Raw genomic sequence first — 22,860 nt, 5'->3', positions numbered from 1 at the left:
CTGGGCGCTCAGAACGCGGCTCAGGAATTTCGGGGCAATTCCTGGACTCCGAATTCCGGGACTGTGGGCCCAGGGGAGGGAGGCGGCTCCCACGCGCACACACTCACACATACACTCACTCACATACCGCATGCGGTCACAAAGCACAGACGGGCACACGCGCTCAGCACAGACACAGCAGAGAGCACCCACAAATACATACCTCACCCACCCACCCACTTCGCACCACAAACACCCAGGCGCACTCCACCTCACACACCTCGTCCACTCATGCACGCACACCACGCACAGGCGCACAGGAGAGCTCACGTTCATGTGCACACTCGCGCGCACACGCTCACACCCGGTGCACACACCCTTTTACGCAAGCACATTCTCTCATGCACATGCACACATCCGCGCGCACACGTTCATAACCCGCGCACACACACTTTTACGCACGCACACACCCTCGTGCCCTTGCACACACCCGCGCGCACACGCTCACACGGCCGAGCGGCGGCGAGGGGCGGGGCGGGAGCGGCCGCCGGTGCCCGGCAGGGTGCGGCCAGGAGAGGGCGCGACGCGGGGACGGCGGCTGGCGCCGGAGTTGTTCGCCCGAGCCCGGGCGGCGAGACGCTCGGAGGGTGCCCTGCCAGCTCCGGCTCGGGTCGGCTCGGCTCGGCTGGGCTGGGCTGGGCGGCCCGGAGGGAGCGCGCCCGGGGTTACGCCCGCGCCCGAGAGTGGCGCGCGGCGGGGAGGGCGCCATGGACCCCAAGGCGGGCGGCGGCGAGGAGGATGACTGTGTGGACTCGGGCGCCGAGACCGGAGGGTGAGTCGCGCCGGGCCAGGCCGTGGGCGGGGAGCGCTCCCCAAGTTGCGCGGCGGCTTCTCCCCAGTCCGGGACGTTTCTGGACCGCCTCGGCGGAGCCGGCGCCGCCGCGATGGGACGGAGCCGTAGGGGCTGCCCCTCTTGCCGGTCCCCCGGGAGAGCTGGAGGGGCTGTGGCGTGCTCGCTCCCTCCTGGGCCGGCCCTGAGGGCAGAGCCGCGTGGTTCGTGGCTTCCCTGGGCAGGGCGGGCCCCACCCCGGGAGGAAGGAAAGCGGAGGGACTTAAGGTTCAGAGTAGCCCCCCCCCCCACAACCCACCCCACTCCCACTTGCCCTCCGTTATCACTGAGACGATGTGTAGTACCAGGCGAATGCAGTGTCCCCCTGAGACCATCGTTAGAGACGAGAGATGCTCTTGCACTTGCTTCGACCTTCCGCGAGGACTTTCTTCCTGCAGCTTCGGAGCCCCCTGGAGTCCGGGATGGGGGTTTGGGGATGAGCAGAAGAGGAAAAGGGGGTAGGACACCGGCGCCTAAAAGTCTTTCAGAAGTCGTCTAAGAGGATGACATTTTTCATTTTATGGCTTTATTGTGCTTGCCGAGATCTCCTCACTCCTCCAGTCCCCCACCGAACTTCCTCACCTCTGCGCACCTGTGCCAGGCGGAACCACCTGCCTTGGGTACGGGCGGGATGAAGATGGTGCTATGACCTAGCTCCGCTTATTTAAAGAAACGTCCTCTTTGCTTCAACGGACTCAAACAATTAGCCCAAACCTTTGGAGACCAATTAGCCCTCTTCCAACAACACCATTTTCCGGAATGTCTTTTAGGAGATGAATGTCCTTGTCAAGGCTTCCATCCAGCCCCTATCTCGAGAATTTCCCTGTGCAGAGTCAGCGCCACATCCAGGATGCGGCACCGACCCAGGAGGAAAGGGTGTCTTTTCCTAACAGGAGTAACCCTGGGGGAGGGCTGGAGCTGGCCGGACAACGGAGGCTCACTCCTGGAAGATTGACGAGGTTTAGACTAATCTCAGGGTTTGGCAACCCTGGGACGGCAGGAGGAGAGTCCAGGGCCAGAATGGACCCAGGGATCTGACCTGACGCCGGAGTGGCTCCCTATGCCGCTGGTTCTGCCTGTCCAACCCCACCCTCCCTTGCCACCTCCACCCACTCCCAGCCGAAATCTGGGACTTCACACCCTAAAGCATTTGCTCTGCAATGGGCTTTCCCTATTTGGGATCACCTAAACTTGTGATGCGTTCTGGCTCACTGCAGAACCCAGTCACATTCCCCTGGAGTAACCTGACTCCAAATACTGAACTCCCCTGCTTTTTCCCACACTCTGTATATGGGGCATTTATCAACTTTAATTGAACATCCTTGGCCTTTTTTTTTTTTTCTTTTGCCTGCCTCTAGTTAGCTGGACTATGAATAGAAGAAACAAAGCAAAATTAACAGCTCATTTTCAGCTGGGTTAAAAAATCATCAACTGAGCCATTCGTTTTCAGTTTGCAGAGCTCACCTAAAACAGATATTTTTTCCAAGGGCTCTCTCTGGAGAAGTAGAGAGGAAGCCCTAACCCAGGAATATCACCCAGGATCCCAATGAACAGCATGACAGCTGCCAGGGCTCCTGGGAGGGGCTTGCTGAATATACTGACACTAGGGCTTCTGTTCTCTGCTTCTGTCACTAAAGTGTATAGTTGCAACAGGACAGAACTGTGTAAAGACTTCTTATTGCCCCAGTAGCATTGTTAAGCTAAAGATAAAGGTAAAATGGCGTGCATTAAATAAAATAGTTTCAATGTATGCTTATTAGTCCTGTATTTGCCACATAGTCACATATCTCTTGAAGTTTAGTCTAGTTAGCAAAAAGCTGTTCATAATTTCTCTGCTTCCCCAGGCCTCGCATCCTGTTACCCTCTCCAGCTTTCATAGAGCTACCTGTCGAGATTGCATACAAAGCATCACTACATGTTTGCTATTTGTTTTTTAAACGCAAATCTGATCATGTCTCTCTCCCTTCCAAACTTTTAGTGGCTCTGTCATCTATAAAGTGCAAAGAGTTTAGCGTGGCCTACAAGCCCCGATGTTACGGGGTCCCCCTCTCTCTCTGGCCTTGTTTCTTGGCAGGTCCACCCTTGCACTCTGCATCCAGCCATAGCCACAGGGTGTTTCTGATTCCTCACCTTTGTCAAGCTGCCCTCTCGGCCAGCTATGCTTTTCTCCACCTGGCATGCCTGGTCACCAGGTGAAACTCTACTCTTCTTTTAAGACTCAGCTTAAGTGACACATCTGCTAAGGCAGGGATCCTTAATCTGGGGTCAACGCATTGCTTCAAGTTGTATGAAAAATGATGTGCTTTGTGAATTTTTATGAGAGAGACTTGTTTTTCATCAGATTCTCAAAGTAGCCACTGAGCCCCTCCAAACCAAGTTTGGGCAGGGTGTGAGAAGTTTCATATTCAACATGTTGTGTTTGAGGTGTTGGGAGACATCCAAGTAAAGATGGTGAGCCAGCAGTTAAGTATGTTTATCTAGAGAGGAGGTCAGAGAGGAGGTCTGCATGGTGACATCGCATTTGGGAACTGTCAGCCTAAAAATGGCAGTTGAAGCCCTAGGAGCAGATTAAATCAACTAAAGGCAATAGCAAACGCCTACCTAGCATTTACTCTATGCCAGGTACTGTCTAAGCCTTCACGTGTTTCATTAACTCATTTAATCCTTCAACAACTCTGTGAAGCAGGTACTACTTAAGACCAGCCTTGAGAAAGTACAACATTTAAAAGTCAGGTAAAGGAAAATGAGCAGATAAAGGAGCCTTATAAAAAGTAGGCATGGAATTAAAAAAGGAAGAATGTGATATCCTAGAAGCCAAGGGAAGAAAGGAAAAAGAAGTCAACTGTGCTACTGAGAAACTCAGATGAGGAATGTGATGTGTCTTCTTTTTAAATGGAGATGATGAAGCGAAGATAGAGTAATATTTGACAGTGGAGCGGTAGAGGCAGAAGCCAGATCAGCGTGGCTCCAGGAGGGAGTGGAAGGTGAGGAAGAGGAAATAGCTAGAACCCTTTGTCTGGAAAAGGGAGGGGTGAGGAGAGGCAGTAGCTGGAGGGGAGAGTGAGTGAGGGAAGAGTTTCCTAAACATAGACAAGAATTGGGCAATAAATGCTCATAGGAAGGATTCTATAAAAAGGGAAAGGATAAAGATATAGGAGAAAAACTGATGATCTATAATGTCAGCTTTCTGAAAAGGTGGAGGTAGAGGGACATCAGACCACATGTGGATAGACTGGCTTTGGAGAAGAGGAAGGACATCTCTCTTTTTACAACTAAAAGCAGAGAAGGGAATTGGGTTCCCCTTCCATGCAAATGAAGCCCCTCTCCCTGAGGAGAATGGAGATTTGGAATAGTTTTTTGGGACATTGAGTGAGAACCCCATTGAGTTTAGCGATGACGTGTACCTGAAGGTACCCGTCGACCTTGCTATTTGTTTTCCTGCAGCAGTGCTCAACTACCCAGGGGCAGGCAAAGAGACATAGTGGTTGGGATCATCAAGGTTTGGGGGAGAGGGATGGTTGCTAAGCTGGTGTGAACAAGACATAGGAGGAACAGATTTGGAGGTACTGTTTGAGCTGATTATCCATCCTTTCAGCAACATCATCAAAGAGATGGTTCCAAGAAGCCTGGGTCTCCAGCACACTTCTCACATAGTGAAGTTGCCTCTTAAGGAGCCGTTTGATCTATAATTCTTGTTTTCTGCTCAGATATTTTCTTTTGCTTGAAATGCTACCTTTGCTGTCTGACCCACCTAATACAAGCCAAGACTAAAAGCAAATTAGTATTCTTCTGTGACGACTGATGTCATTTTGAAACTCCCATTCTCCAAATCCACTTGAAAGCAAACTTGTGCTTCTGTGTAGTTTTAGAAAAAACTGGCAAGTCAGCTATTGACCATAGTAAATTATCTTAAGAAACAGAATCGCTTAACAGAGAGAAGGGCAGTATTGTTTACAAATACCCAAATAAAAGAATAAGTAAGACAAACGCTCTTTAAGGGGTTTTCATTAGGGATGTCTCCCAGATTGACTTCTAAGCCACTCTTTCAAATACAACCATACTTGATGGATTATTTTCATTAAAAAGTTTGACTGGCATTGGGCCCAGCCCGGTGGCGCAGTGGTTAAGTTCGCATGTTACACTTCAGTGGCCTGGGGTTCACAGGTTCGGATCCTGGGTGTGGACCTACACAACGCTCGTCAAGCCATGCTGTGGCAGGAGTCCCACATATAAAGTAGAGGAAGATGGGCATGGATGTTAGCTCAGGGCCAGTCTGCCTCAGAAAAAAGAGGAGGATTAGCTGCACATGTTAGCTCAGGGCTAATCTTCCTTTGACTGGCATTAATGGACCTCCACTTCTATGTCAGCTGTCACTGATCTTTTGAAAACATAAGGTCGTACCATATCCTTTATCTTTGGGTGACCTCCAACTGATACTTTACTGTGATGTAAGAGAAAACAAAAAAAATTCATGGATCTAGCATTTATAAACAGGTGGATGCGAAAGAACAGATAGAATAAATTTTAAAATGGGACAAGTTTAAAGAAGAGTTAACAGGGGAAATCTTGCGTAGAAGACAAGATGATCTATCAGGTACTTTATTATCTTTGTGTTCAGGTGGAGCTAGTTAGCTCTAAATTACCATGGCATCTAATTCAATGGACTGAGAGTTAACAGATGGGGTCCATGATGCATTGAGCTGATGTTGTACAGAATTGTCAAGATCAATATTACTGAAATGCCAGGATCAATTCTTATGCCAAGATTTTCCTGGAAAAGAGAATTTAGGACGGTATCTGTTATATATATATATATATATATATATATATATATATATATATATATATATATAAAAATTGACAAGTAGGCTGCTGACAGTCTAAACTATTTTATGTGCAGACCCCTTTATATATAATCCCTATATGTATAGTTGTAATTAAGATACAATCAAGGGACTGCATCTAACTTTCTGTTCCTTATTGGCACAGATACTAAATCAATGTACTATTTGAAAATGTGTCTATTATATGTGTCAGGTGTGTGAAAATGTATAATCCTTGCATTATTCTCATCCGTATCGTGTGTCCATAAGTTTTTCATCCTAAAATTCATGGATTCACCTTTCACGGTTCATTCTGGCAGAGATGAATGTCTTATGCAGAGCCAGCTGGGTAAATTCTTAGGGTGTGAGACCAATAAACAGGATTCCCAAGACACATACCACACTGTGGTTCCTTCCTACCATAAAAAAGCTGAGAACTATGTACCCCTCCAGAGAATTGTAGTTCAATATCTGAAGTTGTTTGAACCTATTTATGCACAAAATTGTCTTAAACTTTACAAGTTGGCTTTCACTGGCAGTATTTCCAGTAAATAATCTTTTGAGGTTATTTGGAATGTATTTTAAGAGCTATAAAAGTGTTCATACGTCAACTCAGTCCCTAGTCCCCCCATGATAATTTTTCTGAGGAGGAGTAAATATTAAGCTGTATTTGTAAATATCTCATTGCCATGTGCTTTGCAAAAGTGAACAATTAGGAACAATAACGTAGCCAACAAAAGGGACGTGGTTGAATAAATTATAGTATATTACTTCATTTGAAATTATAATTACAGGAACTATGTAGCAACATTTTATGGATGGTGTTTAGTGAAAAGAGCAGTTTAAAATTGTATCTCTGTCATTATGGCAACTGTATACAAATTACATAAACACGATCAGGGGCTGGAGAGCAATGTGAGGTTTTAGGTGACTTTTCTTTCTGTTTTTTTTGATGGTAGACAGGGATGGAAGTTGGGGTGATGGATGAGACTGCAGAGCTGGGCAGAGGCCATCAGTCATGGAGAGAGGGGTTTATGTTGTACGCTGTCAAGCTTGCACTTCATCCAGAGAGCGACCTGATCAGATTTGTGCTTTGCAAAGATTGGCTGCTATAAGGGGAAGGAATTGGAGCAGGGCAAGCGTGACAATCAGGAGAGTGACCTGACCTGGGCAGTGCCTTTAGTCATGATAAATACAGAGGGATTCATGGCAGGGCCATTAGTTATGCTAGCACCTGTCCTTAAATACTACTGTTGCATTTTAAGATTCTTGCAATATGTTTCAAATGTAAATTTCATTCTACATACATATCCATCTGTATGCAGATCTTTAAAATGTATGCATATGTGAAACCCATCTGCCTTGGGAGTATTTGGAAAATCATAGTTGAAAATACTGACAAATTTTTAATAATAAAATAAATAGTACTGTTGCACATTCTTATTGAACGTTTTATCTGAATTGTTGTGAAATTTCTTTAGAGTCTGTCCATCTTAAGGTGGTCATATTGTAATGGAATTGTTTTGCCACTGCATTTACCACAGTGGATGTTTGTTGAGCATTCATTGCATTTATATATAGTTATATTTCTAAGTATTGTCCTAAACTTTATTTAAATCCTGCCTGGTTCCAGAAAAAATTTAATGCACCGATGATGGGGCTAAAAATCCTGAGTTTCAGAGTGTTACTGACCCTTCACTCTCCTCTCTTCCATTTCCCTTAGCCAGCATGTCACCATGCCGTAAACAGTCCATTCTACCTCCCAGCTCCTTCCTTGCCACTGCCCTGCACACCTAGGTCAAGCCCTTGTCATTCCTCACCTCCTGGTCTCCTTACAAATCGTATCACTTTAGCTTCCTAATCAACAATATAAAAAAAATTGGATTAGATCTAAGCGGATGCAGTTTGTCATATATAAAGGGATATGCAAATGTGAGTAGTTGTTATTTTTTCCAGTTTTAAAATTCATTGATTCTATGACTGCTAAAGTATTTCATTTGAAGAGAGAAAACCACATGCTGTTTTTCTTCCATTTCGCTCCTCTACCAATAAATCAGTGCATCACTTTGTGTGAGAAATGTAGGTTATTTTAGCTGATAAGAGGTGTGCTCTTTAGGATTTTCTCTTAAGGTTTTGTATACACTTTTTTAATGTGGTAAGAAACTCAATAGAGTGAAAATTGGATGATTCAAGAAAGGCAACATGAGACTAAGTAAATAAAAGGAGTGTATATCTGTAAAATTAAACGTAATTAACCACTTCATTTGCATAACTATGTCCCCTAACTACCACCTTGGCAGAATAGATCCCTACATGCCTGAGAGAGTAATTTCCTACAGAGAATGACTTTGGGACACTGGTGAGGAGAAAACCAGTAGCTTCTATGCCGAATACACTGCCAGAGAGGGGAGGCTTACCAGCCACACAAGTAGAGCAGAAACTTCGCAGAGATTCAGCAGGCAGAGCCTTGGCCGGATTCCCATCCTCACAGAGGCCCAGTGCCAGCAGCTGATTTTTCAGCATAGAAACTAATGGGTAATTTCACCCTGCCCCTAACCTTGCCTCTTCCCTTTCCCCATCACAGCCCACATCCTGTTACTCTAATATCCAGCAGGATTTCTTCTCCGAGGGAACTGAAATCTGTCAGACATCATTGTGCCTTTGTGTTTCCTGATGGTCAGCCAGACCTTGACCACGGAAACCCTCACAGCCAGGGTTCCCGCTCACTCTTGCCAGGGTCCACCAGTCCTCTGCTTGTGTCAGCAGAGAAACATTTCCCCATGGCATGGTGCTAACATTTGAAGGTACTCATTTGCAGTGCTTTCACCTTTTGGAGCATCATGAACCCCTCTGAGGATCTGTTGAAAACATTGAGCCTTCTCCCCAGGAAAAAAAGCTTCATTCAAAAGTTTGCTAGCAAATTTAGGTGGTTCAGGATCCACCTGGTCTCCCATCTCGGAGATTCACAGAACCCTTGTGAAGGACCCTTGATTTCTAAAGTGCCTTTGAAGTTTTGCTTTCAAATTCAGGCGCAACTTTACTTTGCACGAAACAATCCTGAGCGCTACAGTTTTTAATTTGTGGCATTTCTTTACCAGTTAAAAGCTACTTACCACTGGCCGTTTAAAACTCTAGCTTGAAAAAATCATTTGGATAAAAAAAAATAATGTCTAATCCTACTAATACTAAGGTTTTATGTTTCAGGTCTGACTACAGCCACATGTCCTCCACCAGCAGTAAGTATGGTTTAAATGTCCTTCAGCACTGTCTTCGCAGTCCCCTAGGTGTCAGCCCCATGTATGTACACAGAGAAGGCCATCTATGTAACCCCTGCTCTAATAGTACGAATCAACAAAGGTATCCTTGCCAAAGAAAGGGATACAGGATCCTCTAACTCTGGAAGTAGAAGCTTTTCCTTGAGAATTTGATTGTACGTTGATCTCAGGACTAGATATGCCATTACTTTCCCTGTGGAAACTCAGCTTGAAGGAACTAGCCCGTGCTTTATTAGCACGCATGCTCCTAAAACACCTCCTCTGAAGAATCTGATATAGCTCATTCATTCAACAAACATTTATTAAATAGCTGCGCCCACAGGCTAACAGCTCAGAGCACATTCATCGGATCCATGGTGGCCCCAATATGTTGGGCAAATTTCCTCCCTTGTATTTCTGTATCTGCAGGCAGCTGTCATAGACGATTATTACATATGCTAAAAAAATGATTGGGAATATGTTTATAAGCATACTCTAAGCATAGAAAAAGGTACCTGTATTAAATATTAAATCACAAGTAAATCTATTCATGGGAAATTAGGCCTTATATCTAGGAACAATTTACAGTCATTGAGATCACTACATAAATGACTAAAGCCATCCAGATTGATTAAACACTGTAAAATAACAAAAAGTGGTCTTACAGTAAACGCCCAGATTTTTTGAATCAGTAAGTACTAAATTGCTTTGTCCTCTCTATCCTGTTAAACTCTCAATTCTAAATAGTTCCCAAACGGAAAGACAGTTAATTAGATTATTCTATTTATTGATGTTCTGGCTTAGTTTTCCACTGCAATAAGAGACTGTGCAGAAAGCTGTATATCTGGAATTGTAATTTAGTGTCAAATTATATTTAGTGATTAGTATAACTGCACTGGGCTATTTCTGATCATTTCAGCCAACTGGAGACCCAACATTGCCCCTTAGTTATTAAGAACCATTAGTAATAATGAGAAGAATGCTCCAGTGGTCTGCGTGCACTCCCTGAAGCTTTTGCATTCCTAAAATCAGAGGCTGCTCTCTTGAACTCTCTCTCAGTGCCGCCGTTTTCATTCCACTCAGTTTTGCCCAGAGGCTGCATTTGTTTAAGAATGATTTTTATAAAATACTTGCCCGAAGCCTTTGCTCAATTTGTAGCCCTCAAATCAGTCCTCTGGGTCACAACAAAGCACCTCTCTTGTCAGAGAGACTGATAATTTGTTTTGGGATGTTTTCCTCTCCGTTATTTTAATTGCACTCTCTGAGTTGGAATTTCTCTCAGTGCAACTGGGATCAATAGCCTTTTATTGCTCTTCCTTTTCTCTTTAAATATTTTGTGATTCCTGCCTCACTCTTAATTGTTGGGGCCTCTTGGAGAGTGAGGATGTGTATGTGTCTCATATTTCGGTTAGGAAATGCATTTGGCTACAAATAATAGAGAAAAAATAATGACTTAAAGAAGTAGGGTTTCTTTTTTTTCCTCTAACATTAAAAAAAAATAAAAAGTTCAGAGGGGGCAGTGCAGGTCTGGTGAGGAAGCTCCTTCAATCATTCTCTTACACCATCCTCAGCTTTTGGCTTCCATCCTCAGGGTTGCCTCAGGGTTACAAAGTAGCTGCCTCTGCCATAGCCATCACATCCTTGTTCTCGGCAGGAAGAAGCAGTGAGTGGATACTAATGGGCCCCTGGCTGTCTTTGCCTAGTATATTGCCTGGCCTGCCTTTCCTCCCAGCCAGGAGCATAAATCCTGGCCACACCCATACTCAGGAGAAGGCCCCTTAAGCAGACAGTGAAAGGTAACAGGGTGGACCCTTTCTGAAAAGAAACAAAATTTTTAAGTCTAGAGTCTTAAGTCTATCCTTTAAAACATAGTTTTGACAGTGCTGCAATAATAAAAAGTACTTTCCAAGTCATTATTAAAAATGGAGCTTCCCCGCAAATTAGATAACCACATTCCAAGGACTGAGTTTAGAGAAGTTAATAAGTTTACTATCAATCCTGAATGCTTCAGTTTCAGGGTCACTCTCCCTGTCACAGCCAACTTGGTGCCAGCACCTCCTGTGTGACCAGCAGGGCCCAGAGGACTGACAAGTCCTGGTTTCCACTTGTCGGTCCTGGGAGCAGCTCCTGCCTCTCATTGTCCTTCCACTGCCTTTCTCAGCCTCTCTACACAGAATGGCTTGTTTCTGAATGATTCCTGATTCCTGATTGGGATTTGAGGATGGGTTCTGACCATTCACTGTTAGGAAATGGATGTTTCTATGTCTGCGAGTGCTTCTTACCCAACGGTCACATAAAGCTCCTTTACGTGTTCGTTCCTGAGTTCACAGGGCCATAAAGGCTTCCTTGGGGCGAGCTAGGGTTTCATCTGTTTGTGCAAGTGGTTTTCATCGTGGCTGGAATTGTTAGGGAAACTTCCTCCAAGAACACTAGTCACCCTATTTCGTCATCATCTCTTCCCTTTGAATGCAGGGGCTGCCTCCTCCTGCCGCATGCCCCTGATGGCAGAAAGGTCGTCACCAAGAGAAAGCACAAGAGCAGTGGTGTGGGATTTGGGTGTCATAGGGCCTAGTCCTGCTTCCAGCATGAATTATCAGTGTGTGCTCTCAGGCAAGTCACTTACCTTCTCTGGGCCTCAGTTTCCTCCTCTGTAGAATGAGGTGGTTGGGCTGGATGGTCTCTGAGCACCTTTCCAGAAGCTCTGGGGTGTTAAGAGGTGAATGTCTTAGAAACTCCTCTAAAAAGAGAGAAGAAGGGAGGGAAGAAAGAAGGAAGAGAGAAAGGAAGGAGTGAAGAATCGAGGATTCTGTACCTTTTTTCTTTGTCCCAGAATGAGAGTCTGGAGAAAGGGCATCCTCTCTGGTGCCCTGTAGCATTAAACCTGAAGGGAGGGCTGTTCAGAATCGATCTGAGCTTTGGTACTGTGAGCTGCCTATAAATAAGTTGGTGGCGGTGGAGACATTGTGGTGAGGGGCAGCGGCTGCTTTTTATCCCCTTCCCCTCCAAGAAAGGGACAAGATATGGGGCAGGAGATGGCATATGGATTGCTGGGCATCCTGTTTTTCCTCAACCTCATGCGTCATGAAATTGCATTTCTGCTGACTGTGTCCAAGGTCACTTTCAACTCTGGGGGGAGTGGCTGAGGGTGCTTCTTTAACGGATGGTTTGGTTTTGAGTGGGTGAATTTTTTTCTAGTTGTGACTGGTCCATTTGCCTTTTTCAGATTGACAGGGCAGACTGGCTTTTCCTTGCTGCTTTCCACAAAGCTAAACACACTGTTAGCACTCAGGAGATCTCAGTAAATCATAATGCTTCCTAAGGAAGATGAATGTAATTTATACTCTCAGAATTTCAGGTTGTGTTTCCAGAAACCTGGTTAGGAGATCATCAAGCCACTGTGTATAATTTGCATTCTTAAGTGCTTTAAATAAAAAGGGGAAATGTTATAAACAGGATAAAAGAAAAACAATAATTATACCAGGTGAAAAAAAATCAACTGTGCCATGTAATGCTAATGAAACTCCCATCAGGTATGATTGAATATATCCATTCAAATATAGATTATAATCATACTTGAGAGTTGCTCTTAGAAGATGCTGGGGCTTACAAATGATATTCTTAGGACAGTATAACATTTCTGGAGGAGCTGCAGCCCCAGGACATGCCAGGAGGGGCTGGTCAAAGAATTAACTAGTTCTCTCTATTTGAGGCTGTTCTCCAAGAGCCTCTCCTCTATTTGCCCTCTTAATTTGGGCCCTAAAACTGTTCCTTCTCAAAACTCAGGTATAGTCATTAACTCTTTCCCTGGCCCTTATGACCTGCCAGTGACAGCAGGAACGCCATCGTACTTTTCAAAGCACAAATGGTAAAAGATCAGTTTAATGATGCAGATGACCCTTGGCAAAGCCCTGAGGAATTCTCTGTGTTTGAAATTGTGGAGAAATGGCCATCAACAGTGTGTTCTCCTGATATGAGCCCAGGAGCACAAACAAAGCTATGCAAAAAGGCACACGACATGGGTGCGCGGGAGTCCCTGACTCTGTTTCACAGCCCACCCAGGCCTCAGGTTCCTGCCCTCCTGTTTTTTCCCCTAGCTTTCTTTTCCTAGCTTCCTGTTCTGTCCTTCCAGTGACTCAGGTAGCTTCCCCGCTTCCTGCCTACATTCTCCCTGCTGGCCCCGAGCGTCCACAGGCTGTAGGTTGGATGGAGTTCTGTCCCCTCAGCTTTCCTGGGGCTGCAATGTTGGTGACCTGCCCTTGAAGGCAGCCCTGATTAGGGCCACTGGTACTGCGGGACCCTGGACACACCCTTATCTTGAGAAGAAAGAATCAGGTGGATGGCAGGTGTTTTTCAAATAGGAGAGTTGGGGTGTCTTGGTTAATTGCAAGACACTGTAGCTGGTCTCGAGCCACCAACGGGGCTTGTCAATTCTGCCTCACTGCCCTGTCGAGGAGGACATTTCATCCTTCCTGAGGCTGCCTTTTCTCACAGACACTTCTTTCCACATAAATGCTGTCTTCTCCCTTTCATTTCTCAGCAGTTGCATCATTTCCTTGCAGTTTCAGGATACTGAAACATAATACGTTTTGACTTGGTCTTTGGCCACATCTGTGCCTCCCTTCAGCATGGAGGGAAAGATAAACTCATTGTGATTTAATTAATAAACAAATATAAGGAGCATTAAAGGCAACACGTTGAAAAGATATGATTGCGTACTATAGAACTCATCACTCGTGGGGAATATTTAAATATATGTGATCTGTGTCTCCATATCCAAGAGCTAAATTCAGACATGGGATAATAAAATAATCATTATTTTCTTTCTGTTTTTGTTAGAGGAGATGATAACTCATGGACAGACTTTGTTCATTTTAGAGCCAGTTTTTATCACATCTCCGAAAAGGGAGGATCATCATTTTGGAAGAGGTGGTAATAGCCAATTTAACTTTGATCCATTTGTAAATTTCATCATTTTCATCTTTTCTTCTGTGTGCAATACTTTCCTCATTGTAATTTTCAGAACAAATGTTCTTTCAGCATCTTATTCCATAAGATCTAGGTAAAACTCAAATCTATTCATTAATCCTTAAGAAGAACAATTTTAGCCACTGAACTTGCTTAATTTTGTGATCAGCCTGGAACTGGCAAGGTACATAAGTTTGCAAAAAAACTAAAAAAAATCCTCCTAGTCCATCCCCAGCTTCACACTCCTATTGCAGTAAAAGCATCAAAACAAAAAAAGTCCCTGATTTCCTCTAAATCAGAATACAGCCTTTTAGACAAAGGTAGTTATGGACGGTAACATGGTCTTTAGGGACCAACCTGACAAGTACCTGAAGTATCTCAGTTCGGGTCCATCATCACTTTCGCTCATTTTCTATTTCCGCAGTTTCCAAAGGGCTCATTAGTAATAACTAATGATGTTGTTTAACATACTGTTGTAAACCTCATAGTTGACATAAAACAAATCAGAGCCTCGGGGAAATGGTATACGTATTTCCAAACGGAGGAAAATCAGGGGTTTGGATTTCTACTCTCCACGCCATACAGCCAGGAGCACTTGAGTGTGCAGCTTCCAACAAATGAAACTGCATAAGACCTATTTCCATTTTTATTGTGTTTCAGACCCTAATCTTGCACAACAGTCATGTTCACTTGTAGAACTGTTCTCACGGGAGATTCAGGGTGAGCTGCTGCACGGCTGGAATAACTCTGCAGCCTCCTAGAAGGGCTCTCTGTGAGTGGCCCTGTGCTGGACAATGGCGTCACTGATGGCACAGTCCTTCTCAATGTCTGAAATGGCTGCTAGAGATCAGTCAGCAGCCATTAAGATGTTGTGCACGTGGACGGATCAGTATGATTTCCTTGTGCAGTCTATCCTCCTTTGTGGCCCTGCCTTCCAAAGTGACTGTAAGATGAAAGCTTTTACTCGGAAGTACCTTTTGCATTCCCTGGTATGGGGCCTCTGGTACCCCTACAGCTACTGCTCCTGTAACTGTGTAAGAAAGAGCCCCTAAGGCTTCTTCCCTCCTCCTTGGGATGCATTGGCCTCAGTCCAGCTTGCACTGACTGTGGAGAGAGGGCCCCACTGCTGGTGGCTCTTCCCGTGCCCCCAAGCATTGAGGCTTTCTGTGGCAAGTTTGGCTTCAGATTTGAGATGCTCATTATGTTCCTGGACCTTCCTCTTAAGGCTGGAGCCATTTAGTGTGTAGCTTGTAGCTAACACTAATAAAAAGGCCACAGTCCTGGGTGTGTCATTTTTGGCAGGTCCTGGTCTCGCAGCCACTCAAGCAGGGGCTTAGCCGCAGCCTGAGAGCACAGAATGCCAGCTGGTGCAGGTTGGGGTATCTACTCACTCCCAGTTTGTCAGCTGCCCAGGGAAGATATTCTCAGCCTGGCAGAGCACAGAAAATCACCAAACCTGAAAGCTTGCTTCTCAGAGTGTGGTCTCTGGACCACAGCATCAGCGTCAACCTGAGGCTTGTTAGAAATGCAGAACCCAGGTCCCCTCAGAGCTCCTGGGTCAGGTGAGTGTTTGTACTGAAATTTTGAGGAGCCCTGATCTGGCCCATCTCCCCATTAAGCAAGATCACTATTAAATCGTCCCTGATAGATGTGGTTTTTCCAAATTTTTTACCTTTAGATTCTCATTTTTAATGGTATATAGGCTTTAGGATTTGTGTTATGTCTAGATGAGAGAAATTTTCACTTGATTAATATTTGAATGGTTTTATTGATATTTAAAAGAAGAATGTTGTATTCCTCCACTGAGTGGTTTATTTTAAAACATCGGATGTGTCCTTTTTCAGGCAAGCTAGAGGTATTCGTTTGTTTGTGTGGGTGTTTTTTGAAAAGCAGGTGGCAGCCTGATCTGTAGGATCATGGAAGTAGCAAGCGACACCTCTGAGATGAATGAAACCCCTAATGCTGGAAGCGTGGTGCACTTAGACTGTTGTTTGATGGTGTGCGCTCTATATATTCAAAATCCTCTGAACGGGGACCTGAAAGGCTAGGCAATATTACCATTTGACACTTGATAAGAAAAAAGCAATAACCAAAGATACACATCAGGAAATCAAAGGATGAGGACAATGTACCACAGAGACAACAACTTTGATGCTCTGCTCTACTGCCATTCGTTTCCAAAAAAATATGATGTAGTCTCTCTAGCTTCAAAGATAAGTTTTAATTGTGTGACTTCAACCACATAGAGAGTGCCGACTTCTACCCAGGATATGACAGAAAAATGGAGGCAGACTCCTCATGACCAGATTTTCCCTGAGATGCTGAAGTGACACTTCAGGGACATCTGGTCTACCAGGGTTGTCAGGACACCCCACCCCAAGGGAGGGAACAAAAGCGAGTAGCTGCTACTGTACATTCCCCTGACGTGCCTGGTGCTTTTCTCAATTTTAAAATAATTATTACCCAAATAATTCATATTCATTGTAGAAAAGCAAAAAAATACAGATTAGCAAAAAGAGGAAAACTTAGAATCCTACCATCTAGAAACGACTAGGAGTTATAATTTGGTGTCTGCCTTTATAGATTTTTTTTTCTGAGCATCATTATATTCCTATAGATATGTATTATTACCAAAAAATGTATTGTATAGTTTTATAGTCTAATGTTCTCACTAAGTATATTGTGAACATCTTTATATATTAGTAAACTTACTTCTACAATAGTTTGCTTAGCTATACGGTTGTCCATTGTATTTCTGCACTGTGCTTGATTCACCAGTGCTCTCTTGGTCCTAGAGGTTATACTCACTTTTTCACTATTGTAAAGCAGCATTGCCAGGAATATTTTTGTGCTAAGACTTTGTGCATAGTCTTCATTATTTCCGTAAAATAAATTCCTGCAGTGGAATTGCTAACTTAAAAAGCGTATTTACTTTTTAAAGCTTCTGATCCCTATTGCTGAATCATTCTCCAAGGGCACCATTTCACTCTCCCACTGGCGTGGATGAGAGTGCCAGGGTCTCATAAAAACTGTGATTTTTTTATGAACAAAAAAGGATAGGGATGGACACACACACACAGAGAATAACAATGAACGAAAGTGCTCTGAAGAGGGGCCAGCCCAGTGGTGTAGTGGTTAAGTTTGTGCGCTCTGCTTCAGTGACCCAGCATTCACAGGTTGGGATCCTGGGCACAGACTTACACACCACTCATCAAGCCATGCTGTGGCAGCGTCCCACATATGAGATGGAGGAAGATTGGCACAGATGTTAGCTCAGGGACAATCTTCCTCAAGCAAAAAGAGGAAGACTGGCAATGGATGTTAGCTCAGGGCAAATCTTCCTCACACACACACAGAAAACATGTAAATTATAAAAAGAGAGATTCTCAAGTTTTGGAGACGTGCAAGTTGAAGTCTTTTCTGTGGCTCTCATTGAGAGTATGGTACTGATTACACTCCTGCTCTGACCTCGGGCAGCGATAACAGCCACAGCAAAGCCATTAGTGCTCTGCACAGGCTTTATGGAAAGTGTTTCCCACTCCAGGATACAATTTCTATCTTTATTCGTCATCAGTGTTGTTGCCGTTAACCTCTGAGGGGATAGCATGTTAGAAATATTTGGGGAACATTGTGCAAAAAGCTGAGTCGTATCCACTAAAGTTTACGATATTCAGAATTGGCCAGGAAAGCAAAGAGGCTCCCTTCTTTGTAACCTTCTCTCCTTCCTCCACATTTATTAAACTTCTATATTGTACAGCACTCTGGTTATGTAAGGGGAGGAGTATTCCATCTAGTCTCACTCCCCCTTTTATTTTTATCTTAGCCTGACATCTTCTGACATTATTATTGGTTCAAAAAGGTAGTGAAGCTGAGCTATTCAATCTGTGCTTGAAAGACCTATTTTTCCTTCTTTGTAACAAGAATAGTGGTGGGAAGTCTTTCCTTTGTCTATTATAGGGAGAATTAGGCTTCCTCTGTGAATCTGTGCTTACTATTTCATTGCCTCAGGCTAAGATGAGCATAGCGAGTCTAAAATGTGCGGGGGTCACAGATAACCTAGACTCAAGTTGGAGGTCCTTCTAAGAGATGGCGTGCTTAAGGGGTCCCCATCAGTTGGGTTATAACACTTCCACTATCTGTCAAGAACTCTTTAAGAACCTTCTGTTATAGTGTGTGTGAATTTTCACAGTCACAAGCTCAGGTATCAAAGGAGAACTGCTGTATTTTTCTCTAATCGAGCTGAACTTCACTCATGAGCTGCTGCCCTCGCCCTCTGGCACAGTTCTGTTCTGCTCTGAGATCCCCACCCCTCCAGGGCTCAGCCCAGTTCAGTACATGATCCTTTCTCGGAAACCTTCTGGCATTCAGACATTGGTCGGGTCCCTTGCAGTCTTCTTCCCACCAGAAGCCCAAACTTGACATCCTCTGAGGTGTAAAAGCCACCCTTGCAACATCACACATTCTTCTGCACTCCAATTCATGGTGTGAATGCTGCTCTAGGCTTTTACCCTTTCTTGACTCAGAAAAGCTTTTCTGTCTCCAAAACCCCTGCCCTTGCAAAAGAGAGCCTTGCCCTTCAAGACCATTTCCTCTGCTGTGATCTGAAAAAATATATACATTCAAAAACTTAATTAATGGGTCTATCTGGCCTCACCCTCCCTGAAGCAATGAATAGCCCAGACTCTGTAGGTAGAGGCTACAAGGCAATAAGAAAATTGTGGGAAAGGAAAACCTTGGTTATGATCGCTGAAATTCATTCACTGCATCCTTTAGAACTTATTTCCCATTTTATGTTTTTCTTGTATTTCTCCTGTGTGAACATCTTGCCTCCCCAGTTAGGTTGTGAGCTCCTGAAGGGACCGTGTCTCCTGCTTTGCAGTCCTGGCTGCTATTAGCAGGAGTAGACACTTCAGAGCCGGGGAAAGCTGCAATACAAAGGGGATAACCCCAAATTGGGAGTTGGGAGATGTTTGTCCTCTTTCTAGACCTGCCGCTGCCTGACTGGTCGACTAGGGCAAGTTGCCTGATGTCATCTGTAAAATGAGGGGCTGGACTACATGGCTCATCCACCTTTAATTTTCTTGTCACGTTCAGTAAGCTTGTTCTTCAAACAGGCTTCATGGTACATGTTATCTAAGGAAACAAGGACCAGGGACATGTCAGTGTCATATTCATATTAGCAAAACATTTGAATATTTCATTGAATTTTAGGCCATTCCCTATGCTGCTAGTTTGATGATGAGCAGAGCCAGAGCCAGATTTAGTCAGCAATTTTTCTACTACAGCTCAGGATATATTTTATAAGCACATATGTAGTATTTTTTCCTAGAAGTGTTGTAATAGCTATTCATTGCTCATCTGATTTCTCAACATCCTGCCAGAATAAATCCCTTTGTAAAATAAATCTTCATTAGTGTAATTGTGAGGATTCCTGCTGCCAGCTCTAGTGTAAGATGGGGAGGTCTGGAGTTCCTTGATGAGCAAATTCTTGGGATAGGTTTTGGTTAACATCCTCCTCTTTTGTCTGTTTTGTTTTGATAGATGTATTTTACTTCTTAAAACAAGATGAACATTGTAATCTTGTTGTTTGCAAGCCCTGCTGCCTCGTCTCCAAATCTACAGAGTTTTATTGAAGTCCTAGCTCTCTCAGGATGACTTTGCTACGGATGAAAATGACAAGACATAATGTGGTTTAGAAAGAACTGAAATTACTGTGTAGAAAAAAGGGTTCTGTGTAAAATACTAGAGTCTCTTCAGTCCTTCTGAACTCTTTAACTGTTCTACACAAGGGGTCTTAATACAGCAGGAAGCATTGGACGTTGGTGTGCATCAGACCTATCTTACTTCTCATAACCATTCAAAATCATTATAGTCCTAAGGACTTAGATAACTATGGTACAAGTGTTTCTAGCTGCCTTTGTACCTTCTAAGACTAGTTTCTTATCAACCTTCTGATCCTCTTCCAGCATTTATGTCAAGCAGCGTTGGCGTTTAAAGTGTCTTTGCCGTTCCTCTCTGGGTAGTGTCTGGCCTTTGCCTCTCCCTCCTCTTCTCATCCGGAAATTTGTTTCAGAATGTTTAGAAATACATTTAAAGGGGGCCAGGCTGGTGGCACAGCGGTTAAGTGTGCATGTTTCACTTTGGTGGCCCGGGGTTTACCAGTTCGGATCCCGGGTGCGGACATGGCACTTTTTGGCAAGCCATGCTGTGGTAGGCATCCCACATATAAAGTAAAGATGGGCAGGGATGTTAGCTCAGGGCCAGTCTTCCTCAGCAAAAAGGGGAGGATTGGCAGCAGATGTTAGCTCAGGGTTAATCTTCCTCAAAAAGAAAAAAAAAAAAGAAATACATTTAAAGTAAAATAGATGTCCCACTTCCAAGTGGAGAAAATTCAGGATATCTGCAGTATCTGCTTCACTTTCCATATTATTTCTTTCTTAATCATGTCCTGGTTTCAGAATAAGCTCAGGAATACAAAGCACACATCCACATGCCTGACATTGTATCTGCAACAGAGGATGAAAATGGAGAGAGCAGTCAAATACTACACTTACAGCAAAGCCATACTTCTTGCAAAAGCTTGTGAGGCCCTAAGGACCAGAAAGATTCCTTATTGTTCTCCTCAGTCAAATGAAAATATAGGTTTTGGCTTAGCCGTTCAGCCTATATTCAATTCTTCGGTTACAGGAAAATTCTATCAATTCGGGCTGAGATAGAACCTTATTATCTAAGCTTATGAATGCAAATTGGATCCCCTATGTTAAAACTCTGCATGTCACCTCATTGCCACCAGATTCCCACTATTTCCAGCTCTGCATCTAATTTTGACTTCAGTTTGGGACTGGCACCGGGGCCAGCCTTGCAATTTTCACAGTCCAAACTTGCAAGTCAACCAAAGGCCTTGTCAAAATCATAAAATTACTAAGAATTAAGAAAGTCTGTGATTTTATCTTAAGTGTTGGCAGGGCCAAAGGGGATTGCTTCAATTTTTTTCTCTAGTTCAGAGGTATAAGGAACTGGCTTTACTTAAAAAAACAAACAAACAAACAAACAAAACGAAAAAAAGAGATGAAGGCAGGTTATTCATTACATTCAGGATGAATAGACCCTCCCGGTAAGGAATTTGGAAGCCCCTTTCTGAGAGCATTTATTTCAGGCATTCCGAGGAAACCGTGCAGCTTAATGAGGGGAGGCTGGCCCTCTTGTGGCACTTCACAACACGGTGGGTTTTGTGTTCATTGTCCTTCTGGAGCCTCCTTCCGTCTCTCTTTCTGACCTAATCCTTCTTCACAGAGTCACCCTGTGCCCTGGGCTTGTCTTTGCTGCCTACCTGAGCCACCACCTCACCTGGGTTTGCTGCCACTTGATCATGTGGGGCTGGTTGACAGAGCAGGTATCTCAGCCCCTGCACTGATTAGTGCCCCAGAGAGGGGCTTTAGAAATGCAAAGAAGGAGTTTATTCGACCTCATGCATAGGAGATTAGAGGGTCTCAAGCCAAGCTCCGGGGCCAAGTTGCCTAAACCAAGCAGCCTGCCACAGCTGGAGGTGCCCTTGTTCAGACTCTGTTAGCCTCCTGGGGGCTCTGGGACACTGAGGTGCTGGCAGTACTATTGGCACTGGGATGGTGCATAGCAATTATTCAGTTGATGGTAAATGGTTACAGCTGCTGCCTTGGAAACCTGTTGCTATATCCACATTGAACGTGGGTTAGTTTACTGAAGGGGCTTTGCGCTTAGCTACCTGACTGCATCTTATATATGTGTGTTTCTTGCCTGTCTACCCCACTAGATTATAAGTTCCAGGAAGGCAGAGATTCTTTTATTTCCCACTGTTTCCTACCGTGCCCAGCACAGAGTAGGTACTCAATAAACATTCTGTGATTAAATACATGATTGCAACTGAATTGCCAGTGGTCGTTGGTAAATTGTGGATAAAATGACAGAGACACCAATCATTCCCAAAAATTCTAGAAAGAGGTATCTGAGCTTGTTATATCCTGAGACTGAGCCAAGCATTCCCTTTGGAATGAGAGATCTGGACCTTCAACTGGACAGACCTGCTGCTGGGAAGGAGGTGCTTTGGGGACACGCCGGTTTGCCAGCTCTGGGCGGAGGGCCAGTCTAGAGGCACCAGACAGTGCATGCAAAGCTGGTGGGAGGCCCCAGAGTACAGAGAATGGCAGTGAGGGGTCCCGGTGCAGGCAGCCCTGCGGTAGCCCAGTGGGAGACCCAGCATCAGCATGTCTGTCAGCAGGCAGGAGGACCTCACTTCCCTCCCTCTCCTCCACCAGGCTCAAACCTAGGCTGTCCGTGTAGGTCAGGGATGGCCAGAAACTGCCCAGGTGTGATGGTCAGTCCATTCACAGCAGAACCTCCCACCCATGTTGCCCAAAGGAGCTAAGGCACAGTTTGAGAGCCCAGCCCAAGCAGGCTGAGGTTTGGGGCAGGAAACCAACAGGATGATTATAAGGATGGCAGACTTGAGAAGCAAGAAAGCGTGCTGGTGAGAAGCAGAGAGACCTCTGTCTTCTCTACATGAAGGGCCTTTGGCAAGTCAGTTAACATTTCACCTGCAAAATGGGGGAGAATACACTTTTGTCATGGTGTTGTTTTAAAGATTAAGTGAGATAATATACATAAAGCTTTTAGGACAGTGTCTGGCAAATAATAAGAGCTTACCGCATGGTTATTATCATCTACATTGTTTTCTGTTAAGCTTAAGAGACCAAAAAGAGGGATATACAAGAAAGGTGAAATATTGGGGAAAAAATGTAACAAACACTCAGGTTAGTAGTATACTTTCTGCCTCATAGAAAGACTGAACTCGTGTAGTGCTGTACTTAAAGTTGTTTTTATTTTATGTTATCAGAGGAAACTCTAATTGTATATAATCAGAGGAAAAAGAATCTTGCTTCTCCTCTTGGGAAGCACAGATTAATTTGGAGGCTTT

At 44.3% G+C, this 22,860-nt stretch overlaps 1 protein-coding gene across 4 annotated transcripts in view; it reads left to right on the top strand.

Moving 5' to 3' along the window:
• Positions 1 to 255: 255 nt before the first annotated feature.
• The window catches only part of FAM124A (family with sequence similarity 124 member A), an 86,747-nt gene continuing 64,142 nt past the window's right edge, over positions 256 to 22,860 (top strand). For 2 of the 4 annotated variants that reach the window (XM_070578814.1, XM_070578813.1), the window contains exon 1: positions 256 to 811. In XM_070578814.1, the coding sequence (XP_070434915.1) occupies positions 271 to 811 (541 nt within the window). In that variant the 5' untranslated portion in view covers positions 256 to 270. Of the gene's footprint in view, positions 812 to 8,895; positions 8,928 to 22,860 lie in introns of all 4 variants that reach the window. The other 2 variants (XM_070578815.1, XM_070578816.1) reach the window with 2 other exon arrangements.

The sequence above is a fragment of the Equus przewalskii genome, chromosome 16, assembly GCF_037783145.1.
Source record: "Equus przewalskii isolate Varuska chromosome 16, EquPr2, whole genome shotgun sequence".
NCBI classification, from domain to species: Eukaryota; Metazoa; Chordata; class Mammalia; order Perissodactyla; family Equidae; genus Equus; species Equus przewalskii.
This window is presented reverse-complemented; position numbering and strand designations above follow the sequence as displayed.